Source organism: Python bivittatus, unplaced genomic scaffold (assembly GCF_059951505.1).
Source record: "Python bivittatus isolate LINGU-HERP-01145 unplaced genomic scaffold, Pbiv_v1 ctg000350_np1212, whole genome shotgun sequence".
Classification (NCBI taxonomy): Eukaryota; Metazoa; Chordata; class Lepidosauria; order Squamata; family Pythonidae; genus Python; species Python bivittatus.
In genome coordinates this window covers 1,189,159-1,211,186 of record NW_028277074.1, presented here as the reverse complement: position 1 = coordinate 1,211,186, position 22,028 = coordinate 1,189,159, and the positions used below count along the sequence as shown (strand labels likewise).

Genomic DNA, 22,028 nt, shown 5'->3' with positions numbered 1-22,028 from the left:
GTATTTCATATGGCAGTGTCAAAGTTTCAAATTGTTGAGTATATGTACCCATTCCCATACATGTTAAAGGAGGTATTCCCATGCTGGCAGTATCTCTGAATACCCCTGAAATTATTGCAGCTCATGGTGAGGAAGGATAGCTGCAAATAAATTTGGGCAGATTTTGCCCATATTACAAAATATACCAGAATTATATCCCAAGTTCAGAATCTTCCTGTATGCCTGATGTACAGAAGACCTAGATATGAAATTGGTACCTCTGTTTGTGAGAAGGTAATAAATGGGATTATGTATTACAGTGGTTCCTTTGAGATGTATTTTATGTATTATAATGGATCCTTTTCATTTAGTCCTGGAGGTGGGGGGTGTTATGCTAAAGGATCCATGGGAATTTACTTCCCCTCTTTACACTGCAACTGAAGGGCTATTGCAGAAGCTAGTATCACTTTGCTATCTTATCTCCCACATGTGAGATGGAAGAAATAAGTAGTCACCTCAATACTCAAAGAAGTTGCCAAGGACATCACCTGTGATCTTGCAAATGTCACAGAGGAAATGTCTCAAATTAGACAAATGACTTCACAAAATTGCATAGCTCTAGACCTTGTATTCGTTAATAAAGCTGGTTTCTTTGCAATAATATGGAACAAGTGTTGTATGTGTGCATATATGTGTATGTATATGTATATATCTACATACACACACATGTACACACCTGATAATCAATATGGGATCTTCGAGGCTTTGGAAAAAGTGACAAAAGCATGAAACCAACATGGGAATTATATGGTCTTTTACCTCCCTGTTTGGTCCCATTGGTCACTCTGTTTTCCAAGGATTGCTGTATTTTGTAATGGGAATAGTAATTGTAATAGATTTTCATAGCAATGATAGCAGGAACTATTCAATATATCTTTGGCCTGTGCATCACACAGTTGCAACAAGATATTACTTTGCACCCTCTATATCTCTGTAAATCACATGTTTGATGATACCAATGTAGCCTTAGAGCAGGGTTTCTCAACCTTGGCGACTTGAAGATGTGTGGACTTCAACTTCCAGAATTCCCCAGCCAGCCCCCCCCCCCCCCATGGCTGGGAAATTCTGGGAGTTGTAGTCCACACACCTTCAAGTCGCCAAGGTTGAGGAACCCTGCCCTAGAGCACGCTATCTAGGGCCTCATGAAAATATGAGTGGTTACAAAGTAACTCAAAGGGTGAGATTGTGGGGGAATTTAGGTTTCTTTCAGCTTGTATTAATTATAATTGAGTAAAGCCCTTAATAAAATAAACATTTATTCAAGAGAGCAAGCTATTCATTCCAGTCTGTAGAGAGAGAGAAACTCTAGTTAATCTCAAGGGTGTAGACCTACTCCCTAAACCATAACAGTAGTTGGAAACAAATGAGTGGGGAAAGTATACAAATAACACTCGCTGATAAGAAACATTTAAGTTACTCAAAAGTGCATATGTCTTAAATGTAAACTGCTAAATCATGGATATTATATGTTAATTAACTAATGAATATTCATGTGGGAACCAAATATAAACTTATCTTTCTTTGTCTAGGATACTCTTCCATTGGGGAGATGCTCTGATCATTGAGTAATAATGTTTTGTTATTCCCTCGCCAGCCTGTTGGTCTTTTTGCCAGGAGAACCAGTTTTTCCCCAACACCCTTTCCCTACTATTTCTAGTGGAATGTTGGAAAGAAATTGTGTAAAGGAGCTTGTAACTCTGTTAGCTGGCAAGTCTGCAACACCAGAACAGAATGGGACTCCATTTGGTGTGTGTGGGAGAAGCCAACAAAAGAAAGACTGAGTCTAAAAATGAGCCAGATGTGGCTGGAGCTATGGAGGAAAAGAATTTCCAGAACATCTCAAAGGAGAGGTGGTTGGGTAGTGGCCTGGAATATTGTTCTTAAGCCCCTCCCTCATGGCCTCATGAACCTGGCAGAATTTGAGAAGCTCTACTCTACCCGCTGTCCCTGTCTTGCTCTTCGTCTCTTTCTTTCTCTTTTCCTAATGCGTTCTCCCCCTCTCTGTGCAATAGGCCAGAAATGTTGAAATGAGATTAAGAGACAGATTGCACATACCCCTGATTTAAAGTATTTATATCTTGTTCTTCAGCTGAAAAGGCTCCAAGAGAGCTTACATAAAATCAGTAAAAAACAAGACATTCTCTGCCTGAAGGCTTGCAATGTAAAGATGAGATAGAAAAGAGGAAAAAGGCTTAAAAGGAAAAGAGCAAGCAATCTCAGATATCTGTTCTTAAACCCCTTAAACCCCTTCTTCTGCAGTCAGGTAGTAGTATTATAGTACTACTACAACACTAATATTTTTACCTGGTTAGTTTTCTTTTTCTTTATTCCACTATGGTTTTCCTGATTCAGTCAGATCAGATACTACTGTCTAGACCTGATAGTTGCTAATCTTGAGAGAGGGAAGGGAAAAAGTCCTTGTTTGAGTCTTCTAAGCCAGGGTTCCTCAACCTTGGCAACTTTAAGACAGGTGGACTTCAACTTCCAGAATTCCCCAGCCAGCAAGTCCACCCGTCTTAAAGTTGCCAAAGTTGAGGAACCCTGTTCTAAGCCTTTTCATTAGTTTTTGATTTAGTAATATCAATATTTAGTACTGTGCAAGAAACAAAAATCTTTTTTTTTTTACCTGTTCTGATTTAAATTGATGAAGCAGAAGCAGCTGGTCTGGAATGGAGCAGCATCAATATTTTAGGATTAAATAAATAAATAATGAAATTTCAGTGAAATCTTAAAAGTTATGAGTTTAACGTGTGGTTCTTTCATTTAATAAGACGGAGGTAGCATGGGAGAGATGAAAATGTCCTGCTCCACTGTACAGCCTCTTTTTCCACACTTCATTTAAATACCAGTGGTAGGCATCATGAAGGAGAATCTCCCATTGAGCTTCTTTCATATTGAGAAGTGTGGGGAGATAGGTATGCTTCAGAGTGATGGAAAGATGTATCAGAGAAAACAACTCCAGCAATTGTCCTCTCCACTACTTCCTACAGTTAACTGATCTTATGCTGTGCAATGGTTAAAAGGGTAAAGCTATCTATTAGGCATATGTACACCAACTGGGAGACACTGGACTGTATATTGGTCACCTAGGCAAGATTCCAATTAGCAGATTTCTTATCAGCCTCATCCCAACACTTGAATATTGGAAGGACCTAGACATTTTCTGCTCCGCAGACATTTGGTTCAAATTTGGTTCAAATGGTGATACAATAAGCTCAAAAACACCATAGGAAGGAAGGAAGGAAGGAAGGAAGGAAGGAAGGAAGGAAGGAAGGAAGGAAGGAAGGAAGGAAGGAAGGAAGGAAGGAAGGAAGTAAGTAAGGAAGGAAGGAAGGAAGGAAGGAAGGAAGGAAGGAAGGAAGGAAGGAAGGAAAAAAATGAAAAATGGAAGGGAAGAAAACTTGAAAAGTTCAAGATACATTTCAGCTAACAGTAACTTGCCTAACAGATCTAGCAAGGGAGAGGATTTCAGGCTTGAGCTGAATTTGTTTCTTACACTTATATGCAAAAATTAATCGCTGTCAAATTGTATGTTTCAATTAATCCCTATGTCAGGGTTTTTCAAACTCTGTTTTGAAAAATCCTAGGGTTCTGTGAAAACCTAATGAGGTTCCATGAAAAACTAGGGAGAAAAATGTTCACTCAACTCAACCAATGTTCTACCACTATAACTTTGTGTCTTGGTCATACTCTAGGAGGGAGACTTAGAAAGAAACTGACACTGGGTGAACACCAGTATTCTGTTGTATATACCTTTTGTAAATACCTGCTGTAAACAACATCACTATATACAGGTAGTCCTTCTTTTGTTGTTGTTGTTCAGTCGTTAAGTCGTGTCCGACTCTTCGTGACCCCATGAACCATATTGCGCCAGGCCTTCCTGTCCTTCACTGCCTCCATGAGTTTCATGCTCATTGCTTCATTGAGTCCTTCTTTAGCAACCCACAATTGGGACCGGCAGCTTGCTTTCTTTTTCATAGTATAGGTGATATGATAGGAAAAAAATAATAGATTATGACATTGGTAGAAAACTGTGGCAACATGGATTCTGTAAGTATTTGAGATGAATTTAAAATGCTGCAGTAAAACACGTCTGAGTCTATATATTGATCCAGAATTATGCACAAATTAACTTGGTGGTAGGTTTAGATCAACAAACAAGAAAAGTGAAGTGAAAAGTGAATTTTTAAAGGATTTAAATGGAGGAAATTTCAGTTAATACAATAGTTGCCTACAGTCCTGAACTTGAAGAAATCATTTTCCTTTTTTTTTAAGTAGTAGATTTGAAGGCAAGACAAACTGTAGTTTGTCAAACTGTAGATTACTAATTTATTTGAGCCTAAAACAAACCATGTTTTTCCCAGCAACAAACTGCAGTGGGAAGCTCAGTGGGCTAATGAATTATAGCTTGTGTTAACCATGGCATAATATATCCAAACATAGAAATTAGAGTTGTCCCTGTTTTGTTTTTTTTTTCCCCTTGCAGCCTGCCTAAATCATTCATCAGAGAGCGGTAAGAAGAATATCTGGAAAATGAAGCTGCACAAAAGGCTTGCTCACTCTTTCTCTCAGTTTTCCTGAATTAGTCCTCCCACTTCAGTCAGCCTGGCAACTGCATCAGCCTTTCTTCTTAAGGAAGAGTCCTAATTTCACAGCTGCTGCTAAAAAGGAATTAAGAATGGGATCATAATATACTCAATATTCTCATAGCAGAATTTGGTGATCAGAATATTACTTTTTTCTTTGTGGCCCAATTCAAAAAACATATTTGACCCAATCATAGTTTGTGGTTCTAACAGCATGCTACCACACCAATGAGGTCAAAAGATACAATTTGGGGGAATGCAGAAGCCCTGCCCAGCTCCTGCAGGAAGGGCCTGGTATTGCCTGATCCCTCTGTCAGCAGAATATTGGTCCCTTACTTCACTAGCCCCTTCCCCACTGGCTGGGCAGGCACAGTGGATTTAGCTTTTTCTTGGAAGACTCATTTAGGTGAGATACAGTGTTTGTACCACCTGGGGCTGCTTTAGGTTATAAGTGTTCTCCTGCTCCCTGGTGACTGGGCTATGTCATTCACACAATAACATCCTGTCATTGACCCAGCTAAGTATAATGTGTGAATCCAGCCCATAAGATGTTCCATTGCTAGAGTTGCAGAAAAATGCTTCTACTCTGGGTAGCATATTTGTCCAGTGTTGTTTTGGGACAAGTTCACCAACTTCTCATTGATTAAGTACTGATCCTGGTGAGATACTTTTCTGTGGTTATATATTATACTCACCTTAACCTTTCCTGCCCATCTCCAAGCATTACTGTCATCAGAAGCCCAACATGTTCTTTTCCATTTGAAGACAAAATGTGTGAAGTCTGTTATTAGGGTCCCTTCAAGAAAAGAGAAAGGATGTCCAAAGATGCTGTTCTTTTTTTTCTCTTTTTCTTGTTAGAATTGCATAATACTTCTATCTGTGTCCTACAGTACTTACTGAAAGTGCTCTGTACTGCCATGGCAGTGGACAACAATTACAGTTTAAGGTCAAAAGTGGAAAATTACAAAGCCTCTGTGATACAAAAGTTGCAGTTGATGGGATGCAGAATGCTAATTCTCAGAAGAAAGGTCTGTGACTGTGCAGGAAAGTGGAGGAAATTAAAATGTGCAGGAATAGTGGGGACAGATTTCCAGAAACTTCAGGATAACAGTGCTAGGATGGTAATTTGAAACTGGGAGGCTGAGTTCCATGGTATGAACAAAGGCAATAGAAATCACAACTTCAGTGATTTCCTTAAGCCTTGCTTTCGTCCACTATACATGGCAAGGTAGCACAAAGGTCCACTTTGCTTTGTTTGTTGCTCATCTTTGCTTTGTTGTGAACTATTTTGAGAATGGCATTTTTTAGATGCCACATGCAGATGCCGTAGGTATTGTTATAAGTGCTGCCAGTCTTTCAGTATTGCTTCAGGTTTTAGTAACTGCTCTCACCTGCATTATGCCAGAAATCAGTAAAGGTTCTACCTGAATATAATCTGAGTGTGCTTATTAGATTATGGGTTATGGATGAACAGACACTAATTGAGGAGTAGCAGATTTCAGGAAAGATGATTTGAAGAAACCTTACCCCATCAACATAAGGCACTGTGGTTAGATGGAGAATCTGCTAACAGAAGCTATTGGAGATACCAAGAAATGTGCAATCCTGCTATGCTTTTAATATGGAAACCTAGAACAATTTGTATTGTAAATAATTTGAGTTTTTCTGCTGTAATCAAAAAGAGATGTCGAAAAGCTCAACATAGAAATGTGTGAAATATGTTCTAAATGTGTAGTCATTACTGAAGTTGTACTGTATTTGCTTTATTTTTAGTACCTTGGTTTCAGCCTGCGGAGCGATTCTCTATCATTTCCACCATAATATTGAGTGTTGCTTTGTACTGGTGCCAGTTCATTACTGTGGGTAAGTACTGAATTCCTTTTTTTTTATTAATACTGAATATTATTTTATAGTAAAATACTTAATATATATGTAACTGTGGAATAATGCAAAGAGAACTTTGTGCTTTACATGATTAAAATTTATATAAGCTTATTCATTTTGAGTGGTTTATATAATTGCTTACTAATGTTTTCTTGACTGGGGAAATAACAGAATAAAAGGTGACACTGTAATTAATTTGAAATCTGCTACCCTTTCATCTGTGACGTCTGTGAGTGTTAATTAATACGTTCTATAAGAGTCTGCACTGAAAAGAAAGCTTGTACTTGCCTGTGGGTGTTCAACATTTGGCCATAGAGTGACACAAAATGAATACAGACTACTACCATTCTACAGAAAATGTTCCTTCCTTTTAATGTCATTATTCCCATAAATTAATTTTGATATTACTAATGATATAAAGGCAACATGTTTATAAGCACTTGATAGGCATGCTACAATGAGCAGTAACCAGTATGTGTCTGCTGCAAACAAATCATGCCAGAGCAAATCCCCTTTTTTGATAGAGTTACTAGTTTAGTATATCAGGGAAATGCTGTAGACAATGTACCTGGACCTAAGCAAACCCTTCAACAAAGTATTGGATGGAATTTTCCTTAATGAAATGCTAAAATACGGGTGAGATGGTACTATTGTTAGAAGGACTTAGAGTTGGTTGAACCATCATGCCCAAATAATGCTAATCAATGGTTCCACTTCTGTTTGGAGAACTGGAAGGCTGTCATACAGAAGACAGAGTGGCATTTTCTATGCTGTAGAAGGCAGAACCAGAACCAATGGAAGATGATTTAGGCTAGATATCAGGAGGAACTGCCTAACTATATCAACAGCTGCCACCTGAAGTGAAGAACTTACTAGAGTTCTTCAAAGATTGAAAAATCATTTGTCACCGACACTCTGGTGTACTCCAGTAGTACTGTCAGTCTCTTAATATAATTCTTTTGGCTATGCCCCATGCCTGAGATAACCAGGGACCACCTAAGGTACTGCCTGTCTCCCATTGTTTCTGCCTGCACCGTATGTTTGGGCAGAGTAGGTGCTCTCTAGGTCCCTTCTATTAAATGTTGCCATCTTGTGGGACCTAGGAAGTGTACCTTCTCTGTCATAGCCCCACCTTCTGGAACAGCATCCCCCCCACAGATATGGATGGCACCCACTCTCCTGGGGTTCCCAACGCCCCATAAAACCTGGGTTTGGTCCCAGGCCTGAGGTTAATGTGTTTTTAGTCCAGGCTGTTTTGATCTTTCTTTCTTTTTCTCAATGTTTTTATTTCTTTCAACTTAATATTAGATTTTGTAGGCTGTCCAGAGTCTGCTGGAGTGGGTGGCTGTAATAAATTTAATATAACAAAACAACAACATTCCTCAAAAATAGGCAAATTCCATGATTTTGTAATATAATTCAAAATAGGATTCATATCTTTAACTTGACAATATTACCCATAAATCTACTTATTTTATAATGATTTTATATTTATACAATATTTTTATACACTGTTATTCCAAATTTACAGCCCATCCTTTCTGATGCATCCAAATGGATCTATTCTTATATATTCCTTGAATTTTCTGGCTTCTAATAACACACAAAAGGATGTGATCAAGAAGATCCAATAAGTAGTTAATATTTCTCTGAGAGCAGAGGTACTATTACCTGGTGGTAATATAACTTCCTTAGGTGCTAAAAAGTGTTTTGTGATATACACTTCCAAGCATTTCTGGATGAGACTAAGCTGTATGCTAGGACTTTGTCCAGCTATTGCCTTGGTAGGCTGGGAGGGAGGGAGGGGCGGGCAAATGTAATTCTCTTGATTCTGCTTGATATATTAGTGGTTTTAATGTTATTGATAATATGGTTTGTTTCCTTGGGTTGGGAACTGGAGGCATTGTTTCATATTGGTTCCTTTCCTGTATGGTAAATTCCAAAGCGTAATGTGAGGAGGCTATTGTCTGTTTTTAATTTCTGGTATTGGATTCCACATGGCTTTTTTCTATGCCATATGTAGTTAATATTTTCATGATATACTGAATGCTTATAGAGTGATATCATCCAAACATGGAATTTATTTTATTTATATTTTCCTCTAGTTTACGCAGAGTAAATACTATATTAACATCTGTCTGTGGGAAAGAAATAGAATCTAGGCAGTAAGTGATGGCCATGAAGCCATCAGAGTTATTGTAGGTTGGTAGGATTTTTGCCTGAAGGAGAGCTGCTCATTTGCAGTTAAATATAGGTTCATGGTCTGAGGAGTCTCCTGCTCTGTCACTGGGATTATAGTTTGTTTTGATGAACATGAGGGACTTCTTATTAGATTGGGTTAATGTGCTTCAGTCTTTCTGTATCATAAGGTGTGTATTAGATGGCATAAGCAAGCTGAATGACTGGTACGTACGTATGTACGTATTTATTTATTTATTTATTTATTTATTTATTTATTTAAAGGCTTAACATGGATGCTTGTCTTATACATGATAATCTAGGTGGCTCACAACAACATTCCATTAAAACAGAATAAATATAACCAATAGAATCCCACAACTCCATCATATCAGAGAAAGGACCTCTTAGTCACTGATGAAATGCTTTCTTTAAGAAACTCACTTTGCACCCCTTTTGTTTTAATCTTAGATAGTTATCATTTTTATCATTAAACAAGGACATCTGCCTTAATATAGTTTTTCCTTGTTTTCTAAACAGATTTATATTGTGAACTACAGTACTGTGAAAATTTTTATTAAAGATGGAATATCCATATTCATGAGAGCCAGTTTGGTCTAGTGGTTAAAGCGATAACTGGGAGAGGAAGAACCAGAGTTCTAGTTCTGCCTTAGGCACAGAAACCAGCTGGATGACTTTTGGCTAGTCACTCTCAGCCCTCGAAAGAAAGTCATGGCAAACCACTTCTGAAAATGTTGTCTAATAACTGCATAGACTTGTCTAGGAGTCAAGTGTGACTGGATGGCAAAAATCATAATAATCATCCATATCCATATTGAATCAGCAGGGATTAAATAGAATCCTTTGGCACTAACTCCAAATATCAAAATAAAAGATACCACTTAAAGTAGGTTGGTGTGAAAGAACACAACCAAAGCTAATCCTCAGTTCCAGTTGTTGGATCGTTCTTTCTCTGAGTAAAAACTTTCTAGCCAATATTAATATGTTTCTCATTCTGTACTGAATCATATTTGTATATATTTGGTAAAGTTTATGAGAAACAGCAAGTTTTTCTTTTATTTATTGAGTAATATTGTTCTTCAATTTACTTACAAATATTTTATTTGCCTATGTTGGCTATTTTACTTATTTGTAATATTTATGTACTGTACTAGGTATGCAAAATATCACAAAGTGGTATACAAAATTTACTATGTTAAGAATATTATAAAACATAAAATGTATAAAATAAGAAGATACTCTTTGGTTTTGGTTCATAAGTGGAGCCCTTGAAGATGCTATCATATTTACTATAATACTTTTATCATTTAAAATAACTTATTATGCTAATACAATCATAACAGTCTTTGTAGACATTGAATTTATACTATGAAGCACAGATTTTCAGATCTGAGGCATCATTTTGTGGTAATATTTGTTAAGTTTATTAATTAAGTTGTTAACTATATCATATCTTAATTGCTTTACATTTGACTTACATCTGCGTTCTATAATGTTTCTTGAGGATGCCAACTCAATACCTACTGGCCTTACTTCATGGCACACTGATTATGTAAACAGAATCATAACAAGATTGAATATTTACAAATTATTGCTCTAAATAAAAGCCTGTTCCAGAACTAATACACTGGAAAACCAGGCAGTGGAAAGAAATTATTAGTAGCTCTTCATTTGTTAAAAATTATTTGTTAGAACTGATTGCTTTCTATAGATCAAAAACCATGCTGTGTTTTTTCTGTCTTGTCCAACAACTATAATATTGATTTTTAAGGTGTATTTTTTTCCTACCTATCAAAAATCATGCTGAGTCTTTTCTGCTTCATGCAGTATCTAAAACTGTAGTGTCTAGAATAGAAATGTATCTGCCAGTTTGTTAAAAGAGCCCCTGGCAAAAGACAGAATGGCTGGTATTAGGGAGTGTTCAGTACTTCCAAATGCCTCTGTTTGGAAGGCTATATGAACGTACCAACCACTAGCTGGAATAGTCCGTTTAAAAAACCCTAACTTTTGCTGATAAAAGGCAGACTTGCATGGGAAAATGCATACTGGTAGGTCAGGGGAATTATTAAAGTTTGGATTGGTTGTCTCTAGCCAGTTATAATTTTGTAGTGCAAAATAGATGTAGAAGCTATATGTTTAATAATTTGAAATAAATCGCCCAAAATGCATTAATTGTCATATAGTAGCATATTGGTCTGCCTATGTATTTCTTTCAAATTAAAGTCTTTGTTTACATCAGTGATATGAATCTTATATTTTAGAAAGTAGTTAATTTTAACTTTATCTGTGCTACGTATGCCTTGTCATACAATGTTTCATTCGAACCAGTATTCACTAGCCTGAGTTGTTTCTTAGCATAACTTTATTAGTTCCAACTAAATTGACCTGAAAGTAAGTTTCACAATTTTAGCAGCTAGTAGTCCCAGCTGGCTTTATTTCAGGGAAGTGCAAGCTACTGTAGTTTTGTTCCTGTAATCACAACCATGGCAACATAAGAAATGCAGAGTTGCATGGGAAGAGCAAGTGACTCAAGTACCAGAAGCAATTTACAGGAAAGTAAGTAAATACTGGTGATGAATGAAGCCACACTGAAAATCCATCTAGAGTACCTGAAATCTCAATCACATGTATTTTCAATAATGTGGTCGCTGCCACTCCCATTATTGCACCATGCTGCCCTACCAAGTTTTTAATAATATTTTATTAGTCTTTATGCCTAAGTAGCATTGTGTTACAGTTGCAGTGGAGTAATTAATCCAGTCTGGATTAAATTAAAACAGCATTAGTAACTCCATCACTGAGTCCTAACTGAATGTGAGCAACAGATACATAGAATACATAAAGATGAAAAGATGTCTGTTGGATGTCCAAAATGTAACTTAGTACATTGAGGTTGATTAAGAAACAATATGGTATCTATGACCTTTCATATGGCCATTGTAGTAAGCTGGTATACATAAGCTTCTTAGTCACCTCATGATTCAGGTGTTGGTCTAGAACTGGAAGACACATGTTCAAATTGATTTTCAACAATAGAAGTGTATGGGGTGACTTTCAGCTAATCACTTCTCAACCCAACCTCAATTCAGAATTTTGTTGTGGGGAAAAAGTTGGTGAAGGAAATGCTGTGCACACTCCCTTGAATTTGTGGAGGCAGAATATACATCAAACCAAATTTGTGTGTGTGTGTGTGTGTAGAGTTATGTTGTAAGGCAAGTAAGCAACACTTATCCTTTGGTGAACCCATTTATACATAAGAGTTTTGTTTTTCCTGCAGTTGAGAATATGTTTCATCAGTAAAATGAGCTATGTATTTGAATAGTAACACTCCTTTCACTTTCAGAACAGAGAAGGGGAAAGAGCATTCATATTTGGGTAAACATGATTTGGAATACTATAGCATGCCTTTCAGAGTAATTTTTCATTGTTAGAATAAAATATTTGAAAGATGCAGTACTTTTGCTTGGCTCCAAAAATACATGGTTTCTTCACACCCTTAAATTTTACCATTTCTGCCACCCTTATCTGTCTCACTTTTAGTTTGGTATCTTGGCATTAGGAACATCATTTCTTTGCAAAGATGTGAAAATTTCTGGAATCAGGATGATGTGGCATGGGTTTCTACCCAAGCACATACCACAAGCCTGCCAAATATCTTCTTGGGATCTCCCCCCACCCCCATGCATCCCCTCTGTATTACTTCTGGTTGTAGCTGTTCAATCCAGATCAGAGAGTTTCACCCAGGATCAGTAGTTGACACCACCTGTTCTTGAATTGAGAGATGTCCCCTTCCCTGGGTGGGTGAATCTGGGTAGGGCAGAACAGGAGATCCTTCTTCCCTAGCAATGAACTTTTAAATTGATCTAGTTTTAGTTTGTTTTTTAATCCAGATTACCAAATTCAAACAGTTCTGGTTGTGTTTGGTGCTAGTACAACCAACAAATAATGAAGGATTTTTTATTTTAACAAATGTAATAAAGGATCGTAAGATAACTGCCCCAAGTTGTGGAAGCTTAGATATATATTCAGAAGTAGCAATCTTTAACCAGTAAGCAAATCAGGCAATTAAACAAAGAGACAGACAGATAAAGGGAGCAAAAATAAAGCTACCCAACTGAGCAAAGAAATACTGTTAAAAAAAAATTAAAGCACAGCTGATGCCTCTGGCTTTCTGTCTCTTGCAGCTTTATTGTATTGATTCCAGTTCTCCCAAAGCTTTAAGGTGGGAGATCCAAATCCCAGGCCAAGCCAATAAACTTGTTTCTATGATCTTTTGCTGCTCCAAGGATCTTGCATCTTAGACTGGACAGAAATGTGGGGAGCATGGATCTTACCCCCTACAGTACATTGGCTTTTGGAGTTATAAGCTACTTAAAGAGTTGCAGTCCTTCCAGGCATTATCAATCACAGTATAGATCATGGGTGGGCCTATACATCCATCATCATCATCATCATCATCATCATCATCATCATCATCATCATCATCATCCATGTGCTTATGATTCTTATAAGTCTTATAAATTGATCATTATGTGTTTTTACATTTTCATTATATCATGTCATTGCTACTCATTATGATTACTGCAATTGCTATCATTCCGTACAAATAATAAACCAAACCTTTCTTTTTTCCTTATGGATTTTCATTAATTTCTCATGAAGTTGTCTCTTAATTCCTACTGTTTGTTTTATTTTATTTTATTTATTTATTTTATTTATTTATTTATTTTGCTTAACATACTTAGCAGCCAGATGCCTGCATTGAAATTGGCTCTTCATGTCTTTCTTTAAGGGTTTGAAAGATGGAGCTTGCTGGGGTGATTAAAAACCATAGCAAGCGTGTCCTTACCTAGATACTGCTGTTCATCACTGATGCTTTTCACTGAGTGACAAAAGGAAAGGAAGGTGCTAATGTCTGCATTTAGACAAGAGAGGTTCAATTTAATGACAGGTACAGTGACACTGAAATCTTATCTGTACTCTAACACAGGGTTTCTTAACCTTATCAACTTTAACATGTGTGAACTTCAACTCCCAGAATTCCCAGGCAGCCATGCTGGCTGGAGAATTCTGGGAGTTGAAGTCCACACGTCTTAAAGTTGCTGAGGTTGAGAAACCCTGCTCTAACAACATACAGAGCCTAGAGCTTTTTCTGGGGTGATACCCCGTTCATGGAGTTCTCTCCCCCAGAGAGGCTCGACTGGCATGCATGTTAGCATTATTCAGCATCAGGTGAAGACTCTTCTATTTTCCCATGATTTTTAATTGGCTCTTAATTGTAATTTGTATTGTTTTAAGTTTTTGCGTGACTGCCTAGCTGCTGCCTAGTTTATATGGTGATTTCAGTTGGAAATGCTAAGCCTAGGATGATAAGTGGGAAAGTTAACTGTATTTATTTTTGATTGTTTAATCAATTTCTAAGGCTGCCCACTTGCCAAGACTTCTGCCAGAGGATTAAAAAAGATCAGTAGAGGCAATAGCAACAAAAGATAACCACATCAGGAAATAAAAACAATGAAATATGCAACAATTAAACAGTTATGCAGCAATCTCTCAGCGATTAATGTCCCAGCCCAGAACCTGTGAGAGCTTTATGAAGGTTTAAGTGTCCTCCTCAAAGACAACAGGATTGGGGCCATATAGAATTTTTTTTGGATTTGGAACCATATAGATTGGGGTGGGGGAGATACTCTTCCAAAGGACAGGCATGCCTAAGCCTTGAACAGGATTGTCGTCTTTTTTTTGTTTTCCCCCTTTGGTCTACTCTTCCTTTGAGGTGGTTGTCTTAATTGTTTTGTTGTTATCTTCCTTATGTATGATCCTTGAAGATTAGAGCCTGGGCAGTGTAAGCATTCTTTGCATTACAAAATTCATTCTGAATTTTTTTAAAATAAGAGATCAACAATTTGCACCTTTCTAAGCCTGTGTGAGACCTGGACTATATTGAAATCCATGCTTTTCTGAATTTTGTAAAGCAGATGGAGAATCAAAAAAGTTGGAAGGGGACATTTATACCATTAAGTCCAAACAAACCCCTTGCACAGTGGAGGGATTCAGATCAAAGCATCCCCAATAGATGGGTGTCTAGCTGCTGCTTTTAGAACACCTCCAGGGAGAGGGAGCCCCCCCCCCCCTTCTGGATACAGTTCAGCTAAATTTCCAAATTGGGATAATTTTTAAATCAAAGCATATTATGCAAAAATATATTGTACTTGATTAAAATCATTTGCAGCATTTGTGCCTTAGAGGAAAATAGATACAAAATATATGTCTTAGAAGAAGCGTGTCTTAATTTTTGTGCCAGCTTTCCTTTTTTTTTTTTTTTGTACAATTAGTAAACTGCAGCAGCAATGGGCCTAAATAAGTAAATAATCTAGGAATGTAATCTAAGCAAAGCCAGTGTATTTGTTCATCTCTAAAACATTAGTGTGTTTTATAATTAATGCTGTCCAAAATCACTTATAGAGTGATATATTCAGCATTAATATTCAGTTGATGCTGTTCCAGAAGGCATAATTGGAAAGCCATGTATTTAAGTATTTAGTCTCTAATTGTTGTTTTCATCTTTTATTTTTCTTAAAGCTATAAAGTTTGACATGACGTTGGAAAAGAAGATTGGCTTAAGTGTTACAGGATTCTTAATATCAATTTTTGCTTTGACTGGTACCATTCTTTTTGCCCAAGGTAAGAGTTGTAATAAATAAAACATTTTCCATCAAGCTGAAGTGGGCCTTAAGCTATGTACAGCAGGACTGAATTTGATAATAGCCAGTATATGACTGATGAATAGCTTTTACCTAAAAAAGGCAAGTTATATAATTAATGTATGAGGAAGGATATAATATGTCATTAAGTGAATTAAGGATATTATTCCTGTACCTGATCAAATTACTACCTCTATTTCTACTAATATTACTGTCCTATTATAATAGGCCCAACTTATCTTTTGGATTCAGAATCTTGGTATATATTATTCCTGCTATATATTAAATATTTATTTATTAGAAACATTATACAAAACCTAGATATCTCTTTGCAGTGATATTCATGAAGTAATTGGGCATGGGTTCCCTCACACTGTCCTTGATGCATTTCTTTTTATTGTACAAAACATACATTATTTATGGCTGGTGTGGGTCTTCCGGGCTGTGTGGCCGTGTTCTTGAAGTTTTGTTTCCTAACGTTTTGCCAGCACCTGTGACCGGCATCTTCAGAGTGCAGGAGCACAGACAGGAGCAGTTCTCTCTGTGCCCAGGGTGATGTGTCCCTTTTGTGTGTAAAATTGTATGTAAAATTGCCTTCGACAATACATACATTATTTAGTTTGCTTCTTTAATAAATCAACACAAATATCAAATAAAAGGAACTTGGAATGCATTGTTGTTTGCTAAGCTGTTTGCAGTCATAAACAGGTGAAATTGGGACCAGAGAGAGTAGAAATCCTTCATTAAAATATAAAACTGTTCACATAGATAGAGCTTGTCCAGTATTGATTATTGATTCTTCTCATTTAAAAATCATTGTAATAATATTTTCATCCTATGTTAGTAAGCTAAATGCCACTTACTGTTTGGTAAACATTAGCAGGAAAATTGTATTTCTCTTGTGCTGTTCTTCCCCTCAGGAGGCACTTAAGTAGGTCACCTTCATAATTTTCTGCTAATTTTAGAATACAATCATCACAATTATTTTCAAGGATGAAATTCTTATAATAAGCTATTTTAAATGTTCTCTTCCAATATTAATATTTCTTCTTAGCTAGGAACTAATAATTAGGGGCATATCAGTGGATTAAATATGAGTTGATGAAGGTATATATCTATCACAACTCAGATATGTTCTCTCTCTTGCTTTTGGACAGTAGCTTTATTAATTGAAAATCTTTGGAGCTGAAGGAGCAGCCTCCTTCTTCACATGTAGCAATTTTATTCCTAGCAACCCAGCCATTGTGGCTAATGATGGGGAATGGTGGAGATTCTACAGTATCTGGAAGTCTATAGATTCTCCAGCCCATTACTATTCTAAGAATAAAATCAGAAACACAGCTGGAAAAGTGGAAATTAAATATCCTTCGGCTTAAACTTGATGGTCTATTTCTTGTTATTCCCATTGCAGTTATTCTTACTAATAGTATTCTTATGTAATTGCTTGACTAATAAAGACTAGATTGATTTTTTTAAATTGACCTCATCCAGGTGGATATACAGCATCAGCTAAAGCTGGTATTGGCATCATTGTAGTCCCTGCAGTGATTGCAGTGCCACTTTTATACTTCCTGTTCACATCAGGTGAGAATCTTCTAGTTTACTTGATTGCTGTATTTCTTTTCAGAGACCAAGTTAAATGTGAGTCTGGAGGTGCAGAGGGAATGCAGAAGGGAAGGAAATCATAAAATTAGTAGGGATGTTATTAGCACTGAACAACAGTAATCTCACTGAGCCTTAGAGAACATTTGGGAAGAAGAAGGAAAAGATTCAGAATTTTGAATTGGCACCTCAGTACCAAATTGTGACATTGCACAAGAGATTTGTTTGTTTCCTTTGATGCTCATTGAATTATCGCTTTCCTTGAGGTTAATAGATGATATTTGACTGTCCTTTGTCAGATAAGATTTTGAGCTAAAAATGCTAAGGATATATGTATGAACCGTTAATTTATTTGTGGTATAAGTAGGTAGCACTAGTTGATGGGCTAATTTGTGGGTTGAACTTGTTGGCAGAGCCAACTTTAGGTCAAGGCCAAATAGGCACTGGCCTAGAGCACCAAAGCTTAGGAAGCACCAACATAAATCATTCTAAATATGGAAATCTTTGCATTGGTGGGAGGCGGTGTCATCTACAGTATCAGCCTGGCCTAGGGTTTCCATATACCCTTGAGCCAGTTGGCACTGCTTGTTGGCCTTCGGCATCTAAATTCTCTTTTAGCTTACTATACTGACAATTGTATGTAAAACAAGTTAACCTGGGATTATTTCATTTATCAGTTCTGGTTTTTGATCTGCTTCATGCTCCATGCCAGAGACATATTTGTACAAGTTTAAATAATTTTTTGGAAGATTGTGATTTGTTTTGTTTCTCGTTCATTTCTGAATATGTTCTTTTCTCAGTAACATTATTGTTCTTTCCCTAGTTTTTGAGAAGCAACCACTCTTTGCAGTTATTTTGCTAGCTCTGAAAGCACTTGGATATGTAATTGCTGTGGCTGGATTTGCTTTGTGTGTGACAGGTAAACTATGTACTTTATGTGTTACAGCTTGGTTCTAAAGAAGTTATTTCACTTTTATATTGTGGCTGTCACAAACAAAAACAAAATTACAACAAAGCATAGCTATATATCTATATCAAATTCAAGACTTTTCAGATATTATCAACCCATATCAAATGCTGCTGGACTTCCAGTGTCCAAGTTAGCATGGGAAAAATGCTGGCCTTTTGTAGCTCAGCATCATCTAACATGTTCTTGAAAAGACGGTAATAATTCAGAAGTGCAAATGATTGCAAGTGTCACTGCTGAAAAGAATGAATACCTTCGAAGATCAGCTTAGCTATAGCTTAATCTGGGTTTGCTTTTGTGATGCTGTCTCTGTTTTTTTTCCTTCCTTGCCCAATGTCTTCTTCCCCTTGCCTCCTCTTCATCCAATTTATTCCCTCCATTTGCTTTTCTTCCTTGCTTCTTACGTCATTTCTGTGTGGTCCTTCCCTGGCTCACTCCTCCCTCCCTTCTAGCTGGGACGTGCTATGGTTGTGCATGGCTTCAGTTTCAAGGGGGAAAAGGTACTTTGCACAATGGCCTGCATGTAAGCATCTGTCAGTGTATCCTTAAGCCAGACTTGGATTTTCCTGGGTGGTGCTGCTGCAGTTGCTGTCAGCAGCTGTTCAATTCTGGGAAAAGACACGGATGCTTTAAGGAGCTGCCAAAGAAGGGGGGGGGGGGGAATCTTACATTTGGTGATTTGTTCCTTTTGAACAAACAAGGTATTTTATAAATTTTACATTGCTTTCATGTTTCCCAGCTTGAGCTCCTGTATAACATGTGGGATGCAAATATAACAAGTTATAAATAAAGCTACTGCCTTAATATCAGGGCTACCATAGCAGAGCTGTAAACATCCAGATAATAGAGAAAACTCTCTTTGCTGTCATCTAGTAGTTATTGCACTTTCTGCAGCCCAGATATGGAAGCCCTATTTAATATGAACTGTAAAGCACTGTGATACAATTTAAACAATTGCATTTTTGAGCATACATTTTTATTCACTATTGGGGACCATCCTGCTTTCTGATGAATCAGTGGTTGTGAGAACAGATATGTTACCATGGCAGACATTTTGTGAACAAGGAAGGCTTCCTTCACAGCAGACTTTTTGTAAAAGTGCCTTTGAGGTGCTCTTAAAATTTCAAGTATACCTATCAGGCTTGTGGGTTGTGGGTTCCTTGTTACATCTGGAAAAGTTTCACTGTTATGTTATACAGTATAACTGTTTTAACTGAGACAGCCTTTCCTATCCCAGTTAAGCAAACACATGTACAAACTATTCTTCCATAAGAAAAAGAAAGAAAGAAAGAAAGAAAGAAAGAAAGAAAGAAAGAAAGAAAGAAAGAAAGAAAGAAAGAAAGAAAGAAAGAAAGTTCTGCTAGTCCTAACTTTTATATAATAAAGCCATGAAGATATCAAACATCATTTATATATATAATTTCAAGATGTCCTTGCATGTTCTAGTATGAGGTCTGAATAATATAAGGCTGGAGAGCTATGACCACTTGAACATCTGTGCAGTAGTTGTTCAGAGCTGGAGAAACAAATGTGTAGAAAGTACAAGCCCCATCTTTCATTATCTTTCAGTGCTAATCTAAATGCCCACATTTTTTTCTCTCAACAGCATGTCACCCAAAACATGGATCTGTTGTGATTGCAGGCTTAGCATTTATTGATGCTGTAGCAGCAATTGGCTTAATTTATATTATTATTATTATTGGTAAGTAATGTCTGTATAAAATTTGTATTCATTTATTTAATGCAATTTAAAGGCTGTTTGACCCCAGATGACTCTGGGTGGGTTACATTTTCAAAATATAAGAATAATTAAAAAGAAAAAGAAACAGATTATAAGCATTCGGAAGGCAAACTGTATAACAGCACAACATCCCAAATGGGCTCAACCACTACCGTGCTCCAAGGTCTGGGTGTATAGTCAGGTTTTTGGTGATTTTCTGAATGTCATCAGGGTGGGAGCTGTATGGATCTCGAGAAGGATGCTACGTCAGAAGGCAGGTACTGTTAGAGAAGAACACACTTCCTGGGTTCCAATAGATGACATTGTTTCATTGGAGGGACCTGAAGTGAACCCACTCTGCCCAGTCACAGTCAGATATAGACAGTCCATCAGTATCCTGGCTGTATGCCATAAAGGGCTTTATAGATGATAACCAGCACCTGAAACGGCACTTGAGCGGTAGCAGCACACGGGCCTGATGCAGCATGCTCATTCATTCTGGACCAGCTGTAGCTACTGAGTGACCTTTACAGACAGCTGGTGTAGAATGCATTGCAGTAGCCCATTTGGGAGGTGACTGGGGTGTGAGTGACTCTCTGAATGGCCTCCTGGCCCAGGAACAGGCACAACCAGCACACTAGGTGAATCTGTGTGAAAGCCCTCTTGCAGCTGCCATCTGCTCCTTAAAGTATGTTTAAATATAATTTAAGTATACTTTAAATTAAGTTTATATGATGCATAAATATTAAGTTAGGAAAATTCTTGAGGTGCTTTTAGAGATACTTGATCAATACATTTTTTTTTTATAAAACAAATATTTGGATCATGATCTAGCATTGTTTGTGAATGAGGAAAGTTAGGACAGTGGGTGTCCTTCTCTGTCATGGCATGTCAGTCTTATGTTATCATGACAAGGTTTTTGTTTTTCATCACTGACCACAGAGACCACATTTTTCCTCTTTTTGTAATTGAATCTGTTTTATGTGAATAGAAAAGGAAACAGAAGAATTATCAGTGCTACATGTCTCTAGCAAAGGGATCTCTATATCTTAACAAAGTTCATTAGTTCTGCTCTGTTTTATGCTAGAGATCCCTTGAGAAACCTGTATGTGATTCACATATATAGCAGTGAAATTCAGTTAACCATTTGTGTCATACATGGCATGTTATTTTACCCACTTGGTTAATTATAATCGTATATCTGTTTTTAGGCATAGGAGTATCTGAATGAATCACACTTAATATGTGATGTTCTACTATTTAGTCAAGTTTCCTCTGACAAAAAATATTGCTTAATGAACACGCAGTTAGTAAATGTAGCCTAGGTTATTTGGCAATGTAGTATAGCTCTGAATGGTTGATAATAAAGGCAATAACACCACAACATCTTGCAATTTTAGCAACAGTCAAGACCTTTAGCTGAATTAACAGTTGTATTATATGTTTCAAATGATCCACAACTGGAATATGCTTTGATACACCCTTGATTAGGAACATTTTATTGCATTCACTTATTTTTTATTAATACATGTATACCATACCTTACCATATGAATATTTGAAGCCTCAGACAATTAGGGGAAAAAATAGGAAACTTTATAACAGATGAGTTAGACAGAGTGACAGATTAAAAATTATGGCATTTATTAAATAAATTAATAAAAGCCTGCCATAATTAAATGAGCATTTACAAGTTTATGGAATGTCATTAAGAGGAGTACAGATGATCAGTCAAACAAAATATATAGACATTTATCTAAGTGTCTAAAATTCAACATCTTAAAAAATTGAATGTGAGTATTCTATGATTGGCGCATGCAATGCCATAAACAGTTTCTTCACTTTGCACAAAATTAGTCTTTTTCATTGGTTCAGATACAGTGCTAAGCATAATGTGGCATGTTAGCTTATGTCTTGACATGATATGCAATCATTTCATGGTATTTTGTGTGGACCTGGCCACTATGGCTTGTTTAGCAGACCATATTTAAAATACTGGATTAATGTTATGTTGGTTCTGTGTGAATGCAACCATTCTGTTTCTGCTCATAGCATATTAAAATTTGTGCCAATAGAAAATATTTTTCGGAAATCTGTATAATGAAGAATCTGCTGGTAACCGGAGATTTCACTCTCCATAGTTATTTCAAAACATCATGATTTTCTTGGTACACAAATCCTCAGTGCTGCTAGGCAGAAATATAAGCAAATGCATGACCATAACTATTTAAACAAGCAAAAGTCAAACAAGGACAATTTAATAGTAGCTCTTTAATCCTAAATCTTGTCAAATACAGAGAAGTACTTCAGGCCAGACCTACCTACTCA

At 36.8% G+C, this 22,028-nt stretch overlaps 1 protein-coding gene across 8 annotated transcripts in view; it reads left to right on the top strand.

The window, feature by feature from the left end:
* Positions 1 to 22,028, top strand: part of CD47 (CD47 molecule) — a 70,442-nt gene that overhangs the window by 25,120 nt on the left and 23,294 nt on the right. For 7 of the 8 annotated variants that reach the window (XR_003085298.2, XR_003085297.2, XM_025170011.2 and 4 more), the window contains exons 3-8: positions 4,526 to 4,552; positions 6,399 to 6,488; positions 15,291 to 15,392; positions 16,904 to 16,996; positions 17,838 to 17,933; positions 19,588 to 19,683. Coding sequence is in view for 6 of the 8 variants with exons in the window: in XM_025170011.2 (XP_025025779.1) it covers positions 4,526 to 4,552; positions 6,399 to 6,488; positions 15,291 to 15,392; positions 16,904 to 16,996; positions 17,838 to 17,933; positions 19,588 to 19,683 (504 nt within the window). In the remaining 2 variants the exon portion in view is untranslated. The remainder of the gene's footprint in view (positions 1 to 4,525; positions 4,553 to 6,398; positions 6,489 to 15,290; positions 15,393 to 16,903; positions 16,997 to 17,837; positions 17,934 to 19,587; positions 19,684 to 22,028) is intronic. The other variant, XM_025170012.2, reaches the window with a different exon arrangement.